This window comes from Mobula hypostoma, chromosome 3 (assembly GCF_963921235.1).
Source record: "Mobula hypostoma chromosome 3, sMobHyp1.1, whole genome shotgun sequence".
Lineage (NCBI taxonomy): Eukaryota > Metazoa > Chordata > Chondrichthyes > Myliobatiformes > Myliobatidae > Mobula > Mobula hypostoma.
In genome coordinates, this window is record NC_086099.1 from 80,471,363 (window position 1) to 80,499,058 (window position 27,696).

At 37.4% G+C, this 27,696-nt stretch overlaps 1 protein-coding gene across 2 annotated transcripts in view; it reads right to left on the reverse strand.

The window, feature by feature from the left end:
* Positions 1-27,696, reverse strand: part of rbpjb (recombination signal binding protein for immunoglobulin kappa J region b) — a 149,174-nt gene that overhangs the window by 45,149 nt on the left and 76,329 nt on the right. For both annotated transcript variants that reach the window (XM_063043331.1, XM_063043330.1), the window contains one exon: positions 10,082-10,247. In XM_063043331.1, the coding sequence (XP_062899401.1) occupies positions 10,082-10,247 (166 nt within the window). The remainder of the gene's footprint in view (positions 1-10,081; positions 10,248-27,696) is intronic.

The window sequence follows — 27,696 nt, forward strand, 5'->3', positions numbered from 1 at the left end:
GAGTACTAAAATGTTACGTTTATCCAGTTATGTCATATGGCTCAGAATGTTGGACAATATCTAGTAACATGAGGAAATGAATTGAAGCAGCAGAGATGTGGTTTTTAAGGAGGACGCAAAGAATATCATGGATGAAACGAATATCTAATGAGGATGTCATGAACAGAGTAAACACAAAAAGAGAAATAATGTACGAGATCATGAAAAGTCAACATAACTTCATTGGACACGTGATTAGGAAAGAGGAGTTAGAATGCACGTAATTATGGGAACGACTGAAGGGAAGAAAGCAAGAGGAAGAAAAGACAAATGATGATGGAGACAGCAGCCAAAGAGCTGGAAATGAATACCAATGAATTAATCCACTTGACCCGAAACAGCAGTGTGTGGGCCATGGCAGTCAAAGAAACTGGGCACGGCACATGATGATGATGATGATGATGATGATGATGAGTAGGTCTGTAGTCTAGTGTAGTTTTTGTGTTGTCTCACTTAGTCTAGTGTAGTTTTGTATTGTTTCATGTAGCACCATGGTCCTGGAGGAACGTTGTTTCGTTTTTACTGTGTACTGTACCAGCGGTTTATGGTCAAAATGACAATAAAAGGCGACTTGACTTGACTTGAGTCACCCCAACCACAAACTTTTCCGGCTGCTACCATCCAGGAAACGGTACCGCAGCATAAAAGCCAGGACCAACAGGCTCCGGGACAGCTCCTTCCACCAGGCCAGACTGATTAATTCATGCTGATACAACTGTATTTCTGTGTTATATTGATAGTCCTGTTGTACATACTATAAGTTACTACAAATTGCACAATTAGATGGAGATGTAACAAAGATTTTTACTCTTTATATGAAGGATGCAAGTAATAATGTCAATTCAATTATATGGACGAATTGAAACAAAATTGCTCACCAATTTCTCCAGTCTTCACTTGTAAAGAAACAATTCTGCTTCTTTCCCTTTTGACTTTGCAAAGCTTGCTTATCTTATGCCATATGATTTACTCAACAGATTTCAGCAATTGCAAGTAAAACATACAGAATAAGTAATTGATTTCTGCTGAAAATTACAGCAGTAACATTGCCACTCGTCAAATTCTCAGAAATTATAGATTTGGTTTTTTGTACCTAAATTATAGAATGGCATAAAAGCTGAAAGAGTGACAAATATTAAGGCCTTTTCATTTAAATATTAAGAACACCTTCAATTTTCATCTTTCATGACTAGACTGCACACAATACTGTGCATTTAGTCTCACCAACATCTTAAACAACTTCAGCACATCCCAACTCCTGCACTCAATACTGATTTATGAAGGCCAATATGCCTTTATGATCTAATTGACCCATGACACCACTTTCAAGGAGTTATGGATCCATGCTCCCAGATCTCTCTGTTCTACTACAATCCTCAGTGCCCTACCATTCCCTAAGCAAGTCCTACCCTGGTTTGTACTCCCAAAGTACATCTTGTTTGTTTGCATTAAATTCCATCTGCCTCTTTTCTTGGTGTCTTCCGCAAATTTGCTGATCCAGTTAACCACATTATCATACAGATCATTGTCATAGAGGACAAACAACAACAGACCGAGCACCAATCCCTGCAACATACCACTAGTCACAGGCTTCCAGTCAGTGAGGCTACCATCTACCACCACTCTCCGGCTTCCCTCATATTGCCAATATCACATCCAATTTACTACCTCATCCTGAATGTCAAGTGACTGAACCTACTTGATCAGCCTCCCATGTGAGATTTTGTCAAAGGCCATGCAAAAATTCATGTAGACAACATCCATTGCCTTTACTCCAACAACTTTCTTGATAACCTTTTTGAAAATCTCTGTAAGATTGGTTAGATACATTAAACCATGCACAAAATCATGTTGACTACCCCTAATCAAGCCCTACCTATCCAAATGCTTAAAGACTCAGTGGCCACTTTATTAAGTACCCCCTGTACCTAATAAAGTGACCACTGAGTATATGTTAGTGGTCTTCTGCTGCCGTAACCGGTCTACTTCAAGGTTTGATGTGTTGTTTTCAAAGATGCTTTTCTGTTGTAACGTGCGGTTATTAGTGTTCCAGTCAGTTTGAACCAGTCCGACTATTCTCCTCTGACCACTCTCGCTAACGAGGAATTTTCACCCAAGAGAACTGTGGCTCACTGGATTTTTTTTTTACTTTTGCACCATTTTCTGTAAACTTTGCATGAAACCCCAGGAAATCAACAGTTTAAGATACTCAAGCCACCCTGTCTGGCACCAACAATCATTCCACAAAGTCACTTAGATCACATTTCCGCCACATTCTGATGCTTGGTCTGAACAACTGCACTTCTTGATCATGTTTGCATGCTTTTATGCATTGAATGGTTGCTCTATGATTGCCTGATCAGATATTTGCATTAACAAGGTGGACAGGTATACCTAATAAAGTACAACCTACCACACACAAAGTTGTGCTGTCCTCATTGGTTCATGTCCATTCAAATACTTGTATCCAGTTCCACAGAATACCTTCCAATAGCTTTCCTACTACTGATGTCAGTCTCACTGGTCTACAATTTTTGTTGTTTTTTTTTTAAAAAGAGACTTTCATAAACAATAGAACGCATTAGCCATCCTCCAATCCTTCACCTGTCGCTTAGGATGATTGAAATATCTCAGCTAGGGCCCTTGTAATTACCGGGTTCAAGGGAACACCTCATCAAACCCTGGGGGTTTATTCACTCTCATTTGCCCCAAGACAGCAAACAGCTTCTCCTCTAATCTGTATGGAGTCCATGACCTCGTTGCTGCTTTGCCTCACTTTTACAAACTCTGTGTTCATCTCCTGAGTAAATGCAGAGGTAAAAATTCCATTTAAGGTCTCTCCCATCTCTTTTGGCTTCACGCATAGATTACCATTCTGATCTTCCAGAGGAAGAATTTTGTCCCTTGCAATCCTTTTGCTCTTAACATACCTGTAGAATCCCTTAGGATGTTCCTTCACCTTGCCTGCTAGGGGCAACCTCATGTCATCTTTTTGATTTATTTCTTAAGTGTTCTCATGTATTTTTTTCACCAAGTACTTAATTTGTTCCTACCTGCCTATGCCGTCTAGGCACCTTTTTTTCCTAAGCAGGGCCTCAGTATCTCTGGAAAACCAAGGTTCCCTAAAGTTGTATCTTTAATTTTTTATTCTGACAGGCAAATATATGCTTCATACTCTCAGAATTTCATTCTTGAAGAGCTCCCACTTTCCAAGTACACCATTGCCAGAAAGCAGCCTGTCCAATCCACACTTGCCAGATCCTTTCTGATAACATCAAAATTGCCCTTTCTCCAATTTAGAATCTCAACACGGGGACCAGACCTATCTTTTTCCATATTTACTTTGAAACTAATGGCATTATGATCACTAGATGTAAAGTGTTCTGCTACACAAACTTCTGTCACCAGCCCTGTTTCATTCCCTAATAGCAGATCAAGTATCGTGCACTCTCTTATTGGGGTTTCTATGTACTGATTAAGGAAACGTTCCTGAACACATTTGACAAACTCAGTCCCATCTAGTCCTTTTACAGTATGGGAGTCCCAGTCAATATGTGGAAAATTAAATAACCTCCTTTAACAACCTTGTTTCTTGCAGCAGTCTGCGATCTCTTGACAAATTTGTTCTTCTAAATCCCTAGGACTGTTGGATGTTCTGTAACATAGCCCCATTCATGTGGTCCACCCATAAAGCTTCTCTAGATCAGTTCTCCAATCTGTCCTGCCTGAACAGTGCCATGACATTTTCCGTGACTAGTAACACAACCCCTTCCCCTTTAATCCTTCCTGCTCTGTCACATCTAAAACAACACAATCCCAGAATATAGAGCTGCCAGTCCTGCCCCTCCTGCAACCAAATCTCACTAATGGCTACAATATAATTTCATGTGTTGATCCACATCCTAAGCTCATCTGCATTTCCTACAATACTTCTTGCATTGAAATATACAATATGCAGCTCAAGACACTAGTCGCACCATGCTCAACCTTTTCAATCTTGACTTTGTCTGACATCTTAACAACCTCTCTCTCTCTCTACAATCACTCCACTATCTGTTCTGGTACTCTGGTTCCCATTCCCCTGCAACTCCAGTTTAAACACCATCCTCTCTCTCCAGCCCCATGCAACACAAGCAAAACTTCCCACTCGGATATTAATCCTTCCCCAGTTCAGGCGCAAACTGCCTCTTCTTTACAGGTCCCACTTTCCCTGGAGACAAGCCCTATGATCCAAAAATTCTGATGCTTTCCTTCCTACACCAAATCCTCAGCCATGTTTTAAACTGTATGATCTTGTCATTTCTGGCCTCACTAGCATATGTCATGGGTAGCAACCGCGAGATCAAAACTCTGGAGGTCCTGCCGTTTAACTTGGCATGCAATTTCCTGAACTCACTTTGCAGAACCTAAACACCCTTTTTAACTATGTCATTTGTGCCGACACAGACCATGACTCTAGCTGTTCACCCTCCCATTTCAGAATGCTGAAGACTCGATCAGAGACATCCTGGACCCTGGCACCCGGGAGGCAATGTACCATCCCAGAATCCCGTTCTCATCCACAGAAACTCATTCTTATTTCCCTAATAAATCCCTATCACTACAGCTTGCCTCTTCTCCGCCTTCCCTTCTGAGTCACAGAGCCGGAGACCTAAGCACTGTGACTTTCCTCTGCTAGGTCATTCCCCACCCCCACAACAGTATACAAAGTGTATACCTGTCGTTGAGGGGGGCCACCACAGGGGTACTCTGTACTGGCTGTTTGAATCCGTTCCCCTTCCGGACTGTCACCCAATTACCTGTGTCCTGCACTTTGGGTGTAACTACCTCTCTATACGTTCTATCACGCCTTCATCCTCCCAAATAATCCAGAGTTCATCCATTTCCAGCTCCAACTCCTAACAGGGAGTGTTAGAAGTTGCAGCCAGATGCACTTCTCACAGTAGTCATCAGGGACACAGGAGATCTCCTTGTTTTTCCACAGCCCGCAAGAAGACCATTCAACTATCCTGCCCAGCATCCCTACTGTTCTAACTACGCAAATATAAAGGAGGAAAACAAAACAAAATTAAACTGGGAGATAATACCCATCTACAGCTTTTTATCCTTCTCTCACTCAAGCCTCTCCTCACTGAAGTCTCAAATATCCACTCCAACACTGTCCACTACAACAATGCTGTTTTGCCTCAGTTCTGTTCTATTTAAGATCTCCCCCCACCCCCCAATCTCTTTCAGCTTCACTTATAGATGATCACGGTGATCTTCAAGTGGGCCAATTTTGTCCTTTGCAATCCTTTTGCTCTTATTATATCTATGGAAGCAATTGGGATTCTCCTTCTGTCTGTCAGAGCAACTTCCTACCTTCGTTTAGCCCTCCTAGTTAGTGTTCAGCTGTATTCCTTATTCTCAAGCACCTCATTAATTCATCTCTGTCTACAGCTGCTATGCACCTACTTCTTCTTAACCACGGCCTTAACATCCCTCAAAAACCAAGGCACCATGCAAGTCTCACTAGTTAACTTGCAAACTGAAAGTATTTTTTACAAGTATTTTTAAAAGCCTTTTTGTAGATTTTTGTTAAGTATGATACATTTTCAAAGATAATGAAACATAAAGCAGTCAGCATTTTAACTTTCATTCCTAATGATTTGAAGCAATTTCTGGGCAAACAGATTTTTTACAATTCAGTACTAAGATATACAGATCACACTAAAAACCAGGGGATTCCGCTGCCCATCTTTTCTGGATGGGGCCGCAAGTCTGTGTTCAGAATGGACTTGGTAACAAGTTGATCTATTTCCATAAATGTATACATCACTAAGCTTGCTGATGCAAATAGTGGTATTCAAATCACAAACAAGAGGAAATCTGCAGGTCTGAAAATACAGCAACACGCTGAAGGAACTCAGCAGGCCAGGCAGCATCCATGCGAAAAAAGAAAATTCCATGTTTCGAGCCAAAACCCTTCGGCAGGACTGGAGAAGAAAGCTGAAGAGTAGATTTAAAAGGTGGGGGTAGGGGTGAGAGAAACACCAGGTGATAGGTAAAACCTCAAGGGGAAGGGATGAAGTAAAGAGCTGGGAAGTTGATTGGTGAGACAGAAAGCCATGGAATAAAGAAAAAGGAGAGAAGAGCTCCATAGGTAGGCGATGGGCGGGCAAGGAGACATGGTAAGAGCGGCAAAAGGGGATGGGAAATGGTGAAGGGGGGTGGTTGAGGGGCATTACTGGAAGTTTGAGAAATCGATGTTCATGCCATCAGGTTAGAGGCTACCCAAATGGAATTGAAAGCATGGCCTCATCACAACAGTGGAGGAGGCCATGGATGGATATATCAGAATGGGAATGGGATGTGGAATTAAAATGGGTGGCCACTGGGAGATCCCACTTGATCTGGCAATCAGAGCATAGATGCTCTGCAAAGCAGTCTCCCAATCTATGTCGGGTAATTAAAATGGGTGGCCACTGGAAACCACTTTTTGATATTATCAGGTTGTTCATCAGTTAGTCTCTTGAGCCCCTCTACAGATGTATGGTGCAAGGTAATCCCACAAATGACAATTTCTCTGAACATCAGAAACATTCAGAAGCATAAAACTCCTGCATCCAAGGCAACAATGTCTGATATATGGTGTAGATTGAGATCCATAAATAGTTTATCAAGTAAATTGATGTATTTTGGGAAATTAAATCAGGGTAGATCATACATAGTAAATGGAAGGAAGCCCGGGGGTGGGGGGGGGGTGTTGTTGACTTTGGAGTACAAGTACATAGCTCCCAAAAAGTGGCAACACAGACAGGTTGGCGAGGATGGCATATGTTATGCTGTCTTGACTGGCCAAGGTATTGAGAATAAGAGTAATGGCACTACTTAAAGGTTGCATAAAAATACTGGTTAGTCCATACTTGAACAATTTTGTGTATTTCTGGTCACCTCACTATGGAAAGGGTGCGATTAAGCTACACAGAGTGCAGAACAGATTCAAAAAGATGTTGTCTGTATCGAAAGGCTTCGGATACAAGGAGAGAGTGGATAAATCATATTTTCTCTCCCTGGAACAAAGGATGCCAAGAAGTGACATGATAGAGATATATAAAGTTATGGGCAATTTGATGGAATAGGTAACCAGAATGTTTTCTCCACAGGTGGGGTGGACACAGCTTTAAGGTGAAAGGGAAATGAGAAGGTTTAAAGGGGACACAAGAGGAAAAATCTTCGACAAAGCAATCAGTATCTGGAATAGGCAGGAACTGTGAAAATATTTAAGAAGCTTTTTGAAAGATACTTGAATGAATAAGGCACAAAAGGATATGGAAGGCAAGTGGGATTAATACAGATCGACATAATGGTCAGAATAGGTGCAGAGGGCCAAAGGGTCTATTTTTATACCTTATTACTATCACTTTCACAACTCACCCTAAAAGTTTCAACAAGTAATATACACACCCCCAGTTATCACTTGTATCTGGTTCACCAGTACAGGTTTACCCCGCCATCCGAAGGTAGAGCGTTCCTATGAAATGGTTCGTAAGCCAAAATGTCATAAAGCGAAGAAGCAATTATCATTTATATGGGAAAAATTTGTGAGCGTTCGCAGACCCAAAAATAACCTACCAAATCCTGCCAAATAACACATAAAACCTAAAATAGCAGTAACATATAGTAAAAGCAGGAATGATATGATAAATACACAGCCTATATAAAGTAGAAATACTTTTCCACAATCATTGCCTACACTGTTCTCCATAGCGAAAATCTCACGCAAGCGCCCTCAGCAGAAAATCTCACACAAGCGCTGTTGGCAAAAACACTCTCTCCAGTAACCTCTAAGCTATGAAGCTGCCAAATCATACCAAATAACACGTAAAAATACACAGCCGATATAAAGTAGAAATAATGTATGTACACTTACTGGAATTGGGAAAACAGCGCAGAGCACACTGATGATGGTGTGTTAGGCTAAGTCATCGGAGGTTGGGATGGTGCAGTGGCCCCCACCCTCCAGGCCGCTGACCAATACCGATCCGCGAAGCATGCAAGGGTACAGCGGTAGCTGGGAGGCACACAGCACATCTTTAAGAAAAAAGCCGAAATAAACATGCTAATTAATTAGGTGCCATCCGGCACGTAATTGTCAGCCCAGATCAGAGGAGATTGCCGATTGCATCGCCTCTGATCTGGGTTGACAATTACGTGCCGGGCGGTACCTAATTAATTAGCATGTTTATTTCAGCTTTTTGCTTAAAGATGTGCTGTGTGCCTCCCGGCTACCGCTGCATTCTCCGGGAATCAAAATCTGTCTGTCGTCCAGGGGTTGGGGTGGTGGGACACAGGGGTGTCATCTCATCGCCATCTGTTTCCATTAGGGCAGGGAGGTTGTCTTCTCCTATGACTGCCTGCCTCAATGTCGAAGGTCGAGGTTCATCGTCTGCTGTGCCTGATGTGGAAGGCTTGAAAAACGACAGTATGCTTGACTGCTGAGCCTCGCACATTTTTCTATCATACAGTTCTTTGTAAGGACTCAAACCATCTTGCAAATATGCCCTAAACCGACGTACCCTTTCAAAATTAAAGTCGTACTTTATCATTGCAGCGAAAACCTCATGCAGTTGCTTCACATTCAGTTCCTGGACAACTTCACTTTCGCTACTACATTCGGTTTCGATTGTTAACCTTTCCTCTTCCAATTGCCTCAAGCTCTTCATTTATCAGTTCTTGGTCATACGATGCCAAAACCTCTTCAACATCATCTTCGTCAACTTCCACAAGCCAAACTCACCTTGTCCTTACTTCGCTCACCATGATTGAAACGCTTAATTATGTCTAGCTTTACGCTAAGTGTAACACCCTTACGAGCTCTTTCAGGCTTTTCCGATACCTTCGAACTCATCTTGCAAATGGCTGATCACAGGCACGTGTTTAAGCAATGCCGGTTAGAATGCAGTTCCGAATCCGGGGGAGAGCGGCTGCTCAGGACGCGCGCTGCTTTTTTTCGCGCTGCCTCTTTTCGTAACAGTGAAAACACCTTGTGTTAGTGAAAACAGGTAACTAATGCAGGTCTTTCGTAACAGTGAGGTTTCATAAAGCGAACGTTCGAAAAGTGGGGGACACCTGTACTTACTTTTTAACCAAAATATATCACTTCACAACTGTACGGATTAAACTCATCGGCCATCTATTTGCTCATTTCTTTGCAATGTTGTCTAATTATAGTAAAGAATGGATCAAATGCTTTGCTGTAGTTTCCTCTTAAAAGATGTAGGAAAATCTTTCACCCAAAGCATGGCAAACAGTCAAGAAATCACATGCAGTGGAGGTGCTAGAGCCGGAAATATGCATTGCACTTGAAGAATGTTTGGATGTGCATTTTATGTGCCACAGCTTAAAGCTGTGGAGCAAGAGCTAGAAAGTGAATTTGGACTAAACAGCTCTATAAACATAACTTAAGTTACACTGGCAATATAGCAAAAAAATGTTGTAATCAGCCTTAAAATTGAGATGCAAAACACACAAGCTACTTTCAAAAATGGAAGCAAAGACTGGATGTTATGTTCCTTTCTCCCCCCGCCCCGTGGAATTAAGCAATTAATGTAAAAAATTCTGGAAAGCTACATAAAATGTTGGACCCTATGTGATCATTAAATCCTTGCCAAATTCTCATTCTCTTGCCTTTGTGTTGTTCAACAGATCCTTAAAGATCTCAAAGTAACTTACTTCACCCAAATAATTGTAGCAGTTTAAGAAAGTCTCTAACTTGCATTTAAACCATTCTGTGTTTGGTTTTTTTAATGAAATTAAAATTACAGGCTGGAAGTCAAAAACCCTCATTCCATCTCATCTTGTGCTGAATGTCTTGTCTCAAATTTTACCCAAGAATCTTTTAATGCACAATTTTGAACTTCAAGTCTTACTTGAAGTACAATTCTAACTACTTTTTTAAAAATTAGATAAGGATTTCAAACAAGCAAAACTACACAAATCCATCAACACCTGAAATGTAATTATTTTTGCCGTTTTGTGATCAAACAGCATAAATTCTTACCTTTCCTTCCAAATTAAGTTGCTGCATTTCTTGGTCACTATTTCCAATTCCAATAAATGCACATGGCTGTGATTCCTGCTCATTGCATCCATCTCGTTCCATTTGATCTTTCTTTTTTTTCCATCCACTTCCCATTAGATATACACATGGAGGAGGACAGAAAAATCTGCAAAATAATGCACTCTTAAGAATTTTCAACAATGTATAAAATCTTAATCTTGGGTTTGATGAACATCAAGGCATGTGCACTAAATGCTACAAAGGTCAGCCGTTCCACATTCCACAACTGAATGATTGCACTGACAATGTAGGTGTCATGGTAGTGTAGCAGTTAGCGAAATGTTATTATAGCGCCAGCTACTTGGGTTCAATTCTACCACTAATTGTAAGGAGTCTGTACATTCTCCCCATGACTGAGAGTTTCCTCTGGGTGCTCCCACCTGAGGGGATAGGGTTCGGTTAATTAATCACATGGTTGTAATTGATTGAAACAGGCTCATTGAGCTAAAAGGTCCTGTCACCATGCTATATCTCTAAATCTCAAATCCAAAACCTCTAAATTTAAGAATCCAAAGTAGTATTTGTACCAGCCAATTCAAAATAAAATATTGAACACAAGTTCCATCCAGATTACAGTACAACCACACCATCGCTATTTCTTCCGGTCTTGACTGTTTTTGCCAAATTTCATAAGTTACATTTATGTGTTTCATACACTTCTTTTCCAAATAGTTATCAGCTCTTGAATGCAAATACATACAAATTGCAATACCATTTTGGCAAGAACATGTACACTAGTTTTAATTCTGCATCTTCGTTGCAGATGATTAAGGTTATAGACTTGAGACAAAAATTGTTTCTCTATCCACAGATAATGTTTGACCTGTGAAGTTTCTTAGCTTTTTCTGGTTTTATTTCAAAGTGCTATTATTTTACTAGCTGAACTGTCAACGGTATTAAACATTTTAATATGATTTATTGCAAGTCTTGTATAATATTTTTAAGCAATGAACAGGGGGGCGTCACGTGATGACGTGGGATTGAGACGTGTAAATTCAGCTCTCCCGCAACAAATCAGTAAAGTACCGTTTAAATAAAACAAAGTTGGTAAATATTTTTTGAAAACTATTTATAAACTTTGTAAGACTACTTTACGGTATGCCTCCTAAACCGCAACAAAAGAAGTCTGCTGTTGCGAAGCAGCCGCGAGACGGAAAGAAAAAAGGGCCTACTGCAACGATGGAGCCTCGGACTCAGGTTAGAACAGGGAGCAATGGCGGTGGCAGAGGTTGCTCCGAAGAAGACAACGGAATTGCGCATGTGCAAATCGACACAACGCAAACTACAAGAACCGACACCCACTGCAATTGAAAATGACTCAGAGTCAGAACTGGATTCTGCAAAGAACACAGATGAAGAGGAGGAGGAAGAATTGGAAGCAAGTGGAAGTAAAGGAGATGATAGAGACATAAGAGAGGCTGTATTGCTATCAACGGCTGAATTAAGGAAAGTAAGAGAAGAGCTTAGAGATACGAAGAGATGCTATAATAAAGTTATGGAAAGACAGGACAAAATGGAAAAGAAGCTTCAGAAGATGGAAAGAGAAATGGGGCTTATGAATGATAGAGTGGAAAAAACAGAAAATGATTTGCTTGTCTGGAACTCGGAAAGAAACCGACTCTTGGAGAAAGTGGACATGTTGGAAAATTTCAGTAGACGTAATAATATAAAAATTGTTGGTCTTGCAGAAGGTATGGAAGGAGATAAGCCAATAGAATTTTTCCAAAGATGGATCCCGGAGGCTTTGCAAATGGGAGAGGAGGCTCGATCAATTGAAATTGAGCGGGCACATAGAGCTTTAAGACCAAAACCAAAAGATGACCAATATCCACGATCGATTTTAATAAAATTCTTAAGATTTCAAGACAAGGAAAGGATTCTACAGGCGGCTGTTCGAGCTGCCAAAGATAGAAAAGGGTCATTGATAATTAAAGGGAAAAGAGTTTTTTTCTACCCTGATATAAGTTACGAACTTTTGAAGAAAAGGAAGAAGTTTAATCCAGTGAAAAAAACCCTATGGGAGCATGGATATCAATTTATACTACGTTATCCTGCAACTTTGAAGATTTTTTTGTCTGGTGGAGAAAAAAGATTTTTTGATGACTACCAGAAAGCAGAGCAGTTTGTGCAAGATTCTCTGAATATTCACCAGATACAAGAACAAACTCAGGAGAGGGAGATAGATTGAAGATGAAGATTGGGTTTAAGAATGGATTTGTTGGATTTTTGAAGCTGGATGAATGTATAAATATAGTATTAATTATATGAGGGGGTAAGAAAGGTTAATACTGGAGGAAATTAGCTGGGAATAATAATACTAATTTTGTTTATATATATATAACTTTTTTTGTTGCGGGGGAGCTGGAAGAAGCACTGATCGATTGCTACGTTAATCATGTGTGCAAGCGTGGCTTTTGCCGCGACCCGTAAAATGGAGGGGGTAGTGTTGTGTACCTTTTCATTCACAACATTAGTGGGGGGGTATTTTGTTTTTTCTTTTTTTTTCTATCTTTTTTTTCTCTTTTTGTCTGGAAGGTTGGGGGGGGAACACATAGCATCATGGTGAAGTTTAAAGTGATTCCCCAAGGAACTATGAGAGTTGAGAAGATGAGTAATGTTTTAGATTGGAGTAACTTTGTTAAGAATAATGACTAATTTATTGAATTTTTTGAGTTTTAATGTTAATGGGCTTAATGGACCAGTGTAAAGAAAAAGAATCTTAACATATATTAAAAAAATGAAGATAGATTTAGCTTTTTTACAGGAAACGCACCTAACAGAAACAGAACATCAGAAACTAAAGAGAAATTGGGTGGGTAATGTTGTTGCGGCCTCATTTAATTCAAAAGCGAGGGGAGTAGCAATTTTGATCAATAAAACGTTACCAATTAGGATACAAAATGTAATAACTGATTCTGCGGGGAGATATGTGATTATACATTGTCAACTTTTTAAATGGACTTTTATGAATATTTATGCACCAAATGAAAATGATGCAAAATTCATACAAGAAACTTTTTTGAATTTGGCGGATGCACATGAAAAAATATTAATTGGAGGCGACTTCAATTTTTGCTTAGACCCAGTCTTAGATAGATCAACCAAGGCTGTTATAAAATCGAAGGTAGTAAATCTAACTTTATCATTGATGAAAGATTTAAATTTGATTGATATATGGAGAAGAATCAATCCTAAACAAAGAGACTATTCGTTCTATTCCCACAAACATACAACTTATTCAAGGATAGATTTTTTTCTATTATCAATGCATATTCAACACAGAGTGAAAAATATGGAATACAAAGCAAGAATATTATCAGATCATTCTCCTTTATTAATGACAATAATAATGGCTGATAAGGAAGAAGTGGCTTATAGATGGAGATTTAATTCAATATTATTAAAATGTCAAGATTTTTGTGATTTTATGAAAAAGCAGATTCAATTTTTTTTGGATACAAATTTTCATTCAGTGGAGGATAAATTTATATTATGGGATGCGATGAAAGCATATCTTAGGGGACAGATAATAAGTTATACGTCTAAAATTAAGAAAGAATATATGGCAGAACTAGATCTATTGGAAAAAGAGATTACAAGAATAGAAAAAGAATCACAAAGATATATGTCAGAAGAAAAACGAAGACAACTTGTCAATAAGAAGTTACAATATAATACACTTCAGACATATAGAACGGAAAAAGCAATTATAAGATCTAAACAAAGGTATTATGAGTTAGGTGAGAGAGCACATAAAATTCTTGCCTGGCAGTTGAAAACAGAACAAGCTTCCAAAACAATAAATGCAATTAGAACAAGGGCAGATAAAATATCTTATAAACCTCTTGAAATAAATGAAACCTTTAAAAATTTTTATTCTGAATTATATCAATCAGAATCCCAAAACGATGTTAATGAGATAGAAAGGTTTTTATCACAAGTTTCTCTTCCAAAATTGAATTTGGAAGAACAGAGGGGATTAGATATGCCTTTTACATTAAAAGAAGTTGAAGAAGCTTTAGGATCACTTCAAAGTAATAAATCTCCAGGAGAAGATGGTTTTCCACCTGAATTTTAAAAAAAATTTAAAGATTTATTATTTCCTCTTTTTATGGAATTAATACGTCAAGCAGAAAAAATACATAAACTTCCAGATTCTTTTTCAACAGCGATTGTAATGGTATTGCCAAAAAAGGACAGAGATCCTATGAAACCAACATCATACAGACCTATCTCTTTATTGAATACGGATTATAAAATAATAGCAAAAATTTTATTGAATAGATTATCTAAATATTTACCAAAATTAATACATATGGATCAAACAGGATTTATTAAAAATAGACAACTGGCAGATAATGTAACTTGGCTACTCAGTATAATTCATTTGGCACAAAAAAGGGATGAGAAGAGTATAGTAGTAGCTTTGGATGCAGAAAAAGCATTTGATAGATTAGAATGGGATTTTTAATTTAAAGTATTAGAAAAATATGGGTTAGGAACATCTTTTATAAATTGGATTAAAACTTTAAATTCTAACCCTAAAGCTAAAGTAGTGACAAACTCTCAAATTTCAACACCATTTCAGCTAAAAAGGTCAACTAGACAAGGTTGTCCACTATCACCTGCTCTATTTGTATTGGCGATAGAGCCATTAGCAGAACTAATTAGATTGGATCCAGATATTATGGGTTTTAGAGTTAACCAAGAGGAATATAAAATTAATCTTTTTGCCGATGATGTTTTGATCTATTTAACAAACCCACAACATTCGTTACATAAATTATCTTCTAGATTGGATGAATATGGGAAGGTACCAGGTTACAAAATAAACTGGGATAAAAGTGAAATTTTGTCTCTTACTAAAGGAGACTATAGTCAATGTCGATTAGTAACCCAATTTAGATGGCCGGTAAATGGTATAAAGTATTTAGGTATAAGACTTGATAGTGATGTAAAGAATTTATATAAATTTAATTATTTACCACTATTGAAAAAAATTCAAGAAGATCTTGACAAATGGATGATACTACCAATAACATTAGTAGGTAGAGTCAATGTTGTAAAAATGAATATATTTCCGAGATTACAGTATTTGTTTCAAACATTACCAATACAATTGCCACAGAAATTTTTTCAAGAGTTAAATAAATCTGTGAGAAAATTTCTTTGGAAAGGTAAAATGTCAAGAATATCATTGGAAAAACTGACATGTAAATTTAGGTTAGGAGGGTTACAACTTCCAAACTTTAAAAATTACTATAAAGCAAATCAACTTAGATTTATTGCATCTTTTTTCGATGATCAAAAACCAGCATGGATTGAAATAGAACTAGACAAGATAGGAGAAAATAAACCTGAAGATTTTATATATAAATGGGAATCTAAATGGATACGGGAAAAGAAAGAATCTCCTATATTAACACACTTGATTGATCTATGGAATAAGATAAATGTTGATAAGGAAACACAGAAATCTCTATTAGTAAGGAGACCTTTGTTTCGAAACAGACTTATTCCTTTTACAATGGACAATCAACTTTTATATAATTGGTACCAAAAAGGGATTAAATTTATAGGAGATTGTATTGAGTGAGGTATATTGATGTCATTTGAACAATTAAAGGATAAATATAAAATATCTAATAATACTTTCTTTTGCTACTTTCAGTTAAGGGCTTACTTAATAGGTAAGCTGGGTCAAACAATGTTTTTGCCAAAAGCTAATGAAATTGAAATTTTAATTCAAAAAGGGAATATTAAAAAATTTATTTCTTGTATGTATAATTTGATTCAAGAACAGACAATTAAACAAGGAACCCATAAGTCAAAGCAAAAATGGGAAACAGATCTGAACATTAATATTGATGAAATAAATTGGTCAAGACTTTGTCTGGACAGTATGACAAATACAATAAATGTTCGACTTAGATTAGTACAATATAATTTTTTACACCAATTATATATTACACCACAAAAAATAAATAGATTAAATTCAAATCTATCTGATAAATGTTTTCGGTGTAATCAAGAAATTGGTACTTTTTTTACATTCTACTTGGTCTTGTTTTAAAATTCAACCCTTTTGGATAAATTTAAGAATCTTATTGGAACAAATTACTGGAATTCAACTTCCACATAACCCTGTATTATTTCTATTAGGTGATATTGAAGGGATAAAACCGAAACTTAAATTGAATAAATATCAGAAAGAATTTATAAAAATTGCACTGGCAGTAGCTAAGAAGACTATAGCAGTTACTTGGAAATCTGATTCGTATTTAAGTATGGATCGTTGGAATAATGAAATGGCTAGTTCTATTCCACTTGAAAAAATTATTTATAATTTAAGAGATAATTATCTAACATTCTTGAATATTTGGCGCCCTTATTTACAAAAGATAGGATGTCATATTTAAGTGCTCCGACAAAGAATTTGGTTACTTGGGGAAAATAACGAATAATTATACCAAATTTATTTTGAATCCCATGGAGCATGTGGAAACCTTCCAATACCCAGGCGGCTCTTTTTCTCTTTCTTTCTTTTAGGTAGACTACATATATGGGGGGGGGGGGGAGGGTTAAGGGGAGGGGGGGGTGGGTAGATTTTATCTTTTCATGTATTCTTTCTGAAAATTCAATAAAAATTATATTAAAAAAAAAGCAATGAACACTGCTTTACCAAACCAATTTGACAAATGAGTATTCAGAATCTGGACATGTATTTTTTAAAATTATTTTCCAAATACAACTATTAAGTACATTTCTTGCAATAACCTCATCATTATTCATGCTTTTATCTTTGATACGCAATTGTCAAGCTATATACGTTCCATTGAGAATTCTTGTAACCTAAATCAGGAAATCCCAATGGTGACATTTTTTAATGATTCAGAAGTAAACCAACAAAGACTGTATTCTCATTTTAACACTACTTAAAAAAGCATAACATGCTATCTTGCACATTCATTCTAATGAGAAATCAAACAGAATGCAAATATGAGAAAGCGCATCTTAAAATAACTCCACCATGGCTGTTCCCAAGCCAGGTTGCGAAAGGAGGAGGGTTGGGCAACCCCATCCCATAAAAACTCAGTGCTACAGAAATACCAACAGAAACCCTGGGAAAGGAAAGATACACCAATAAAATGGGTTACACTTGGGGCCAACTTGAAAGACTGGCCCAGGACAGAGGACTCTGAGTTACTGTTGGTGGTCTATGGCCCAGTAAGGGTGAGGGGCTTGAGAAGAAGAATATTCTAAAACACATTTTAATGTTATGTTAATTTACTTTCCCTAACTTAACAAGTTTCATCAACCTAAATTAATAATAAAAGCTTTATATTTACAGTGAAATCTTTGGAGCTTCTTTGGGATGGCTCTATTTGCATGCCTGCTGAATGTGTACAAGAATTCTTGATTGCTCTCTACTCACATTTGTATTCAGGCCTGTGTAAGTACAGGGATGAAGGGGATGGCTAATCTGACTAACTGACTAACTGATGGCTAACGTTGCCTCTGCATCATAGTCATAATTTTGAAGTTACTCAAACAATGAAAGCTTGTTATAGAGAATATCTATTGATATTAGCACGTAGAAAGCTTGCAAAATTATGCAATTATAGCACTAAAAACAAAATCATTTCCTAAAAAAAATAAAAGCAAAAGCTTATTTTGAATCTTCACTCAATTTCCAGAAAAAAATTGCTATATGAATAAACTTAAGTGACTTTGAACCGTACTGCAAGGGTTCGACCAAAACTTGTGTACCATTGATGAAATGAAACATACAGGGTTGGAGTAGACATGACACTTGTATTAAAGTTACAATACCTAAAATTATCAGAAAACCAAATCTGTATGAAGCTATTTAAATAAAGCAAAAATGAAAACATGACGATCAACTTACACATTGATTTAATTTGGAGAACTATCAACGCTTCGGATAAAGCTTTAGTTATCAGTCAAGAATTCAAAAAGGAAGACAGAATGGGCATGCTTCCCTGCAGTTTCCACCTCAAATACGTCCTTTTATAAAAATTTGATTAAACAATAAATGTGAATACCAGTTAGGATAGATAATTGATGTAGCTATTTGAGAGGAATCACCCAACTGAACTATTAAGAAATTAATAGGAGAGATTCGAGCATTGGCCTTCTCAAAAAGAAATAAGATAAAATTCAAGAATCTGGATTGTTGTGAACTGAAGGCATGGCCACCTCTAGTGTAAGAATTAAAATGGTTAATGTTAATAGAATAGTAATGGAGATGCACAACACCTTGTAGGGTTACAGAACTGAAAAAAAAATGGAGCTAATGTCCGTCAAAAACCACATGCAGTGAATAGATTCTGCAAGAGTTAGGTCATGGATATTTTGTGATGTTCCACATTTACAGTAGGTAGAAAGAGCAATGTTGTCAGGAAGTGCATTAGACCTACAGATAACATAAATATGGGTTTCAATAGGAGAGGAGGTACAGGCGGAGTGAGGCAATAGCACGAAGCTGGAGCAGGTAGTGTCAATATAATTTTGAATCTTAATGGGTTAACCTCAGACATCACATAGAAAGAGGATGGGCAATTAAGTCTACAGCAGGGACCAAATATATTGCCTTCAGTCCGGTAAACTAATTCCAAAACTTAGCAGCACCACATTTCTATCCATGAAGTACAAGATGCTGTACAGACTTTTATTAACTGTGTGATGGCAGAATGTTGTGAAGTGGTGAGATAGAGCTGTTTGTTTATGGAAAATTTAATGATACCATGCAAGAAACGATAAAAGTCAATGGTTGAAGCATGAAAGGAGGCTATTCAGCCTGTCAAATCTGTGCTGGCTTTAAGAGCAAGAGCTGGAACCATAATCCACCCTTTCCTACACATGAAACAGATTCTCTCTTTTGGATACTTAACCCAGATCCCTTCTGATTGCAATAAATTTGTTCATTATTGTTGCATGTATCAAGGACAGTGAAACACTTGTCTTGTATACTATTCATTCAGAATAATTTATGACAATGTACTGAAGTCGTACAAGGACAAATAACTGAATGCAGAATAAAGTTTTATACCTGTAGTTAGAAAAAGTGCAGTGCCAGCAGACACTAAGGTACAAGGTCATAAACAAGACAGGCTGAAGTCAAGAATCCAACTTAACACACCAGAGAACTATTCAATAGTCTTCAAACAGTAAGATGGAAAGGTAACACGTTGAAGCTGCACCCTCTCTAATATGCTGGTAGAGAGAGTTTTATTTGGGTTTTCTTTAGCGCTGGAAATGGTTACATCCCGACACGTGGGACAGAAGCAAGGTCGCATTGTGTATTCCACGGACCAGCAAATTCCGGCTGGCTTAGCGAACAGAGTGGCAGACACCCCTGCTGAAATCCGGAGGAAAACACAGAGGATGCAGAGAGGGATCACAAAGCCGAAGAAAGAGGACCGGGTCGAGACAACAGAGACTTATGGAGTAGAGGACTTTGGTGGGTAATACCGTTCCGCCTGACCAGAAGAGCATCGAGAGCGCTAAGCATGAAGGAGTGGGGTGCTTACTGATCTGGCCAACAACGGATGGTGCAATCCGGGGTACATCACGATCAAGGAACGTGTTTGCGGACTGGATATTGAACTTTTTACTGTTGGACTTCGGCCACATTCCACCGTGATACAACACTTAGCGGCACGGGAGGTCGTTCCTGCCTGTGGCCATCAAATGTGCAGCTCCTCCCGTGGAGGGTCAGACACCCTGAGCCAATAGACTGGGCCTGGACTTATTTTCCATCTGGCATAGTTTTGCTTTTTCTTTCTTTCTTTTTAAATCTTTTTATTGAGTAAGTATACAAAAAAGGTAAGCCATATAAACATTAATACAATGTTAAAGTATAATAAAATTCCAAAAGATAACAATACCAAAAAGAAAATACTACAAACAATGTAATTTAAGCATAAGAAACCAAGATAACATAATAGTATACTAGATTTTATATATGTCAATGGAAAAAAAAAGAAAAAAAAACCCCAAAAAAAAAACCCACTGTGCAACTAACTAAAAGCAAAGCAAAGCAATGGGCTAACTTGAAACCAAACAGAGTTAAACTTAAAATCACGTCCTCAATCCCGACCTCCATTAAAACAGTGAAGAAAAAACAAGAAGGGTAAATATTACATTAAATGAAAATATCGAATAAAAGGTCCCCAAATCTGTTCAAATTTAAATGAAGAATCATAAAGGTTACTTCTAATTTTCTCCAGATTCAAACATAAAATCGTCTGAGAAAACCAAAAAAAGGTAGTTGGAGCATTAAGCTCTTTCCAATGTTGTAAAATACATCTTTTCGCCATTAAAGTAAGAAATGCAATCATTCTACGGGCTGAAGGGGAAAGATTACTAGAAATTTTAGGTAGTCCAAAGATAGCAGTAATAGGGTGAGGAGAGATATCTATATTTAATACCTTAGAAATAATATTGAAAATATCTCTCCAAAAAGTTTCCAAAGTAGGGCAAGACCAAAACATATGAGTTAAAGAGGCTATCTGCCCCGAACATCTATCACAGAAAGGATTAATATGCGAGTAAAAACGCGCTAACTTATCTTTGGACATATGTGCTCTATGAACCACTTTAAATTGAATTAGGGAATGTTTAGCACAAATAGAGGAAGTATTAACTAATTGTAAAATCTGCCCCCAATCATCCACAGAAATGGTAAGCCCCAATTCCTGTTCCCAATCTACCCTAATCTTATCAAATGGAGCTTTCCTAAGTTTCATAATAATATTATAAATCATAGCCGATGCACCTTTCTGACATGGATTAAGGTTAATTATCGAATCTAAAATATATATAGGAGGAAGCATTGGAAAGGAAGAAAGTATAGTACTTAGGAAATTTCTAACTTGTAAATATCTAAAAAAATGTATTCTTGATAAGTTATATTTATTAGATAATTGTTCAAAAGACATAAGGGAACCATCTAAAAATAAATCCAAAAACCGTAAAATACCCTTAGTCTTCCAAGTTTGAAAAGCGCGATCCGTAAAAGAGGGAGGAAAAAATATGTTACCTAAAATAGGAATCGCTAACCCGAATTGATTAAGATCAAAAAATTTTCTGAATTGAAACCAAATGCGCAAAGCATATTTAACTATCGGGTTAGAGACCTGCTTAAGACGTTTCGAATCAAAAGGAAGAGAGGAACCTAAAATAGAACCAAGTGTATAACCCTGAACAGATTGTAATTCCAATGCTACCCATTTAGGAATAGATAGTATGTCCCGGTCAAGTAACCAAAATTTCATATGTCGAATATTAATAGCCCAATAATAAAATCTAAAGTTAGGTAATGCTAAACCTCCATCTCTCTTAGCTTTCTGTAAATGTATTTTACCCAGTCTCGGATTCTTATTCTGCCAAATAAATGAAGAAATTTTAGAGTCAACTTTATCAAAAAAAGATTTGGGAACGAAAATTGGTAATGCCTGAAACACATATAAAAATTTTGGCAAAAAAAACATCTTAACTGCATTAATACGACCAATCAAAGTTAAATATAAGGGAAACCATTTAGATGAAAGTTGAGTAATATGGTCTATTAATGGTAAAAAGTTAGTCTTAAATAAATCTTTATGTTTACAAGTAATTTTAATCCCAAGATATGAAAAGTAATTATTAATCAATTTAAATGGAAATTTATAATATAAGGGAAGATGTTTATTAATCGGAAAAAGTTCACTCTTACTAAGATTTAATTTATAACCTGAGAAAAGACCAAATTGTGCTAATAACTCTAAAACAGCAGGAATGGATCTCTCAGGATTAGAAATATATAAAAGTAAATCATCAGCATAGAGTGATAATTTATGGGACTTTAATCCCCGAGTTATCCCAGTAATATTTGAAGATTCTCGAATAGCAATTGCAAGAGGTTCTAATGCAATATCAAATAATAGGGGACTAAGAGGACAGCCTTGTCGAGTACCACGAAAGAGAGGAAAAAAAGGTGAGTTTAAGGAGTTAGTACGAACCGAGGCTACAGGGGAGTGATATAACAGTTTAATCCAGGATATAAATTTCAAGCTAAAATTAAACATTTCAAGCACCTTAAATAAATAAGGCCATTCTACTCTATCAAAAGCTTTCTCGGCATCTAAAGAAATAACACACTCAGGAACATTTTGTGAGGGAGTATAAACGATATTTAACAATGTACGAATATTATAAAAAGAGTAACGACCTTTAATAAAACCCGTTTGGTCTTCCGAAATAATAGAAGGAAGTACTTTTTCTAGTCTATTTGCTAATAACTTAGAAAAAACTTTAGAATCAACATTTAATAAAGATATTGGTCTATAAGATGCACATTGAGCAGGGTCTTTATCCTTCTTTAGTATTAAAGAAATTGATGCTCTATTAAAAGATTCCGGAAGTTTACCAAGTTTCAAAGAAGCCTCAAAAACCTTATAGAGCCAAGGAATCAATAAAGAAGCAAAACATTTATAAAATTCAACGGTAAACCCATCAGGGCCAGGAGCTTTCCCCAGATTCATAGAAAAAATAACCTTCTTAATCTCATCCATTGTAATGGAAGTATCTAATAAAGAAGACATATCCTGTGAAATCAGAGGGAAGTCTAACTTATCTAAAAAATCATTCATATATTTAGAATCTCGAGGAGACTCTGATATAAAGAAGAATAAAAATCACAAAAGGTTTGATTAATCCCCACATGATCCAATATCAATCGATCATTTTGGTTATAAATCTGATTGATTTGAGATTTAACATAATTAGATTTCAATTGATTAGCCAGCAGCTTGCCAATTTTATCACTGTGAACATAAAAATCACTTCTTGTTTTCTTTAATTGGTTTACAATCGAGGACGAGAGTAGTAAACTGTGTTCCATTTGAAGTTCAGTTCTTTGTTTGTATAGCTCCTCAGAAGGAGCCATAACATATTTCTTATCAATTTCTTTAATCTTGTCCACAATTACCATCTCCTCCTGCTTCTGTTTCTTCCTCAAAGCAACGGAATACGAAATAATCTGACCCCGAATATAGGCTTTAAAAGTGTCCCAAAGAGTGTTAACCGAAATATCTTCTGTATGGTTAATTGTAAAAAAAAGCTCAATCTGTTCATTCATAAAATTAACAAAGTCCGAGTCCTGAAGCAACAGCGAATTAAAACGCCATTGTCTATTGTTTGGTATATTGGCCATAATTTTAATAGAAAGCTTAAGTGGAGCATGATCCGAAATGGTTATAGAATCATAATCACATTTAATCACTGAAGGAATGAGACGAGAATCAATGAAAAAATAATCAATTCTTGAATAGGAATGATGAACATGTGAAAAGAAGGAAAAATCTTTTTCCTGAGGATGCAGAAAACGCCAAATGTCCGTCGACCCAGAATCAGAAAGGAAAAAATTAATCAAATTTGCAGATTTATTAGGTAAAGTCCGTAAAGGAGCCGAACGGTCCAAAGCTGGAGATAAACAGGTATTAAGATCTCCGCCCCAAATCAATGAAAACTCGTTCAAATTCGGAAACTGATCAAACAATGATTTATAAAATTCCGGACAATCCATATTAGGAGCATAAACATTAACCAAAACTACTTTTTTATTAAATAATAAACCACTAACCAATAAAAATCTACCATTCGGATCAGAGATAATATCCTGTTGTATAAAAGTAACTGAGGAGTCTATAAAAATAGAGACGCCTCGAATCTTAGCATTGGAGTTCGAATGAAATTGTTGTCCCTTCCAAAATTTGAAAAAACGTAGTCTGTCCCCCCTCCGTACATGGGTCTCTTGTAAAAATAAAATTTGTGCTTTAAGTCTCCGGAACACTTTAAAAACTTTTTTCCTTTTAATAGGATGATTAAGACCATTAGTATTCCAGGAGACAAAATTAATAATAGACTCCATAAATCCTAAAGTCAACCCATAACAAGGAGGATTGACAATAGGCGCGACCCACAAACCCGGAGAGGAAACAGAACATACAAAAGATACCGGGGAAAAGGACGCAACCAATACTTCAATAATGTATATAGCCCAAAGAGAAACAAACTAAAACGTGAAGCCCCTCCCACCGCCCCCCACCCCAGGACCCCAAGGCGAAATCTAAAGCAGACCCGCCAGAAAGAAGCAAGCGCTAAAACTACCCCCATGACTTCCGGTATACGCTCCCTAAAAAAAAGGTATAAATATGAAAAGGATCAGCTAATTGTAAAACAGTAAAAAAAATAAGTAAAAAAAAGTTAGCTCAATTAAAATACACACAGAACAGAACAAAAGCCGGAAAGTATATATTAAAAAAAAACCACAATAAACCTCAAACTCATGAATAGACACAGCAACAAAAAAAATAGGATTATTAACATAAAATGATTATAAAAAGCAAAACAGAATAAAATTTAAAAAAAACTACAAAATTTAAGGCCGCACAGGAAATACGTAAGATGACAAAAGGGAAGTAACCACCCAGAATCCCCTGGGAAAAGAAAGAAATGACGCAGTTAAAAAGAAAGTTTAGCAGCCATATTAAGAAATCGAAAGTAAACTTTTCTGCCCAAATAGGGCACAGAAAAGTTAAAACCAACCAATTCACAGCCTCCGATCAACGGAGAAAATTAAAAAAAGGCAATTAAGATGTTGAAGATGAAAGTTGATCCAGATAACTCTGGGCATCCGATGGAGAATCAAAAAAACGAAGAGCTCCATCTAACATGCGAATCCTTAGACGTGCAGGGTACAGCAGCGCTGGTCTTAAATCCATCTTATAGAATTCCGACATCACGGATCTGTAACGGACCCGTTGGTCCCAGATTGGTTTACTGAAATCTTCCACGAATCGGAACTTAAGATCCGAAAAATCAATGAAACCTTTAGATCGAGCGAATCGAAACAGTCTCTCCTTGTCTTGAAAGTAATGAAAACGTAAGATAACATGCCTAGGTCTATCTGACCTAGACGAGTATGATGGGATTCTGTGAACACGATCCAGTAGCGGTGGTTGGTCAGGAAATACAGTAGGGAATGCATCTTTTAAAAGTTGGGAGAAATATTTCATAGGGTTGTTAGCTTCCACGGCTTCCCTGACGCCAATCATTCGTAAATTCTGCCGTCGCATTCTAGATTCCAAGTCAGAGTTTTTAAAAGTCAAAAAGTCAAGTTTCTTCTTCATTACATTAATTGTTTCTTCGACTTTCCCCATCTTAAGCTCACTTTGTTGCGCGGATTTTTGAAGACCAGATATAGCCGACTGATGTTCCGCAATACATGTTTGCATCTTATCAATTAAATCGGCAATTTTCTGGAACTTAGTTGAGATTTCCATATGAATCAGGTCTTTAACAGAGCCCATAATTTCTGTACGAATCATCTCCCTAACAGAGGTTGAAATTTCCCTCTGAATTAACTCCGATATAGCTTTCAAAGTCACCAGTGATTCAGTCGGAGGGAGATCCGTAGCTTTCGGTTTAACCGGAGGTTTACCATCCTTGCCGTCTTTCCCGTTCTTAGACATAGCCGATCTCAGTATCATCCAATTGTCAGAGAATTCAGTTTAATTCAAAGTATTGTAAAAATTGATGCCTTAATAGTTAATTAAAGTATAGCTGACCATAGAGAGAAAAAACTCAGAGGTAATGGAGCGAGTCAAGAACGCGACTTCACTCCATGAGCGCTACCGGAAGTCCTGCATTTTGTTGTTTGATTGTTGGGGTTTTTTTTTGTATTGCTATATTTACGCTCTATTCTTGGTTGGTGCGGCTGTAACGAAACCAAATTTCTCTCGGGATTAATAAAGTACATCTATCTATCTATCTTAAGCCTGGTATTACATGCTTTAGGAAGGGGAAGATCCTCAATTCTCTTGGAGAAACTTGCCTACCAACTTATATTGCTTCCCGCTGGAGGAACTCAGCAGGTCAGGGAGCATCTTTGGGGGAAAATAAAGTGTCAATGTTTTGGGTCAAGATCCTTCATCAGGACCTGAAAGAGTCTTAGCCCAAAACGTATACTGTTTATACCCCTCCATAGACGCTGCCTGACCTGCTGAGCTCCTTTAGAATTGTGTGTGGCCCAAGGTTTCCCCAAACTTCCAGCATCTGTGTCTGCAAGAAAGATGTCCAAGGTGGCTGGAGTTTTTGATTATGTTCTCTGCTTTACTGAGGCAGCAACAAGTGTAGACGGAGGGGAGGCTGCTTTCTATGATGTACTGAGCTGTGTTCACAACTCTCTGTAGTGCTTTGTGGTCTTGGGAAGAGCAGTTGCCATACTAAGCTATGATGTATCCACATAGCATATTTTCTATGGTGTATTGATTAAACATTGAAGGTAAAAGGACATATTCAAAATTTCTTTAGCCTCCTGAGGAAGTAGAGGAGCTGGTGAAATTTCTTGGCTGTGGTGTCTACAAGGTTGGATGAGGACCAAATATTGACTATATTCACTCCTGCAAACTTGAACTCTCTCAACCTCAGCACCATTAATGTGAACAAGAGCATGTGCACCACCACCCACTTTCTGAAGTCAATGAGCAGCTCATATGTTTTGCTAACGTTGAGGGAAATCTTGTTATTATCATAATACCATGCTACTAGGCTCTTACATCTTCCTGTACACCAATTCATTGCTATTTGAGATACAGTCCATTGTAGTTGTACCATCCACAAACCTATAAATGGGGTTAGACCAGAATCTGGCATTGGCAGTCATGACTGTACAGGAAGTGGAGTGGGGAGCAGTGGACACAGCTTCATTGAGTACCAGTGTTGAGGATAATTGTGGCAGAGGTGCCACTGCCTGTCTTTAGTAATGTTTTATGAAGTTGCATCAGGACTTCCTTGCTCTTGTATGGCTATATCAAGTCCAAGATGCCATGTTATTTTAAATGAATCACTTTCATCACCAACTCTGCTAAATAATGTACCTATTCTACTGGAGTTTTTTTTGTACTACTTTGAAAATTGTGCCGAGCAGTTTTGTATTGCTTCTTGTTGGAGGAACTCAGCAGTTCAGGCAGACTCCATGGAGGGAAGTAAAGAGTGGATGTTTTGGGTCAAGACTCATCAGGATCCAAAAGGTATTGTCATTGATGCTGTCCGACCTGCTGAGTTCCTCCAGCATTTTGTGTGTACTCAAGATTTCCCGACATTTCCAACACCTGTAAAATCTTGTGTCTTCTATATTGCTTGATTCTTTCTAACCAAAATTAAATGCAGCATTTAATATTCAATTTTGTCTGCCACTGATCTACCCATTCCAATGGCGTATTTAAATATCCTTGAAATCAATTACCATCAATTAGTCTTATTCCCAGTTCACTACCCCTGAGTTTTCTGTCACAGACAAATTTAGAAATCATGCACCATACACCAAAATCATTGCACAAAGAAAAACAGTGGTCCTGAGAACCCCCAATGTAGTGGAGTACAACCAATGCCCCTGACATTCATGGTGTTACCATTTCAAGGTTATACTCATCACTATCTTGGGGGGTGTGTGGTCTTTATTAACCAGAAACTCAACTGAACAGAAA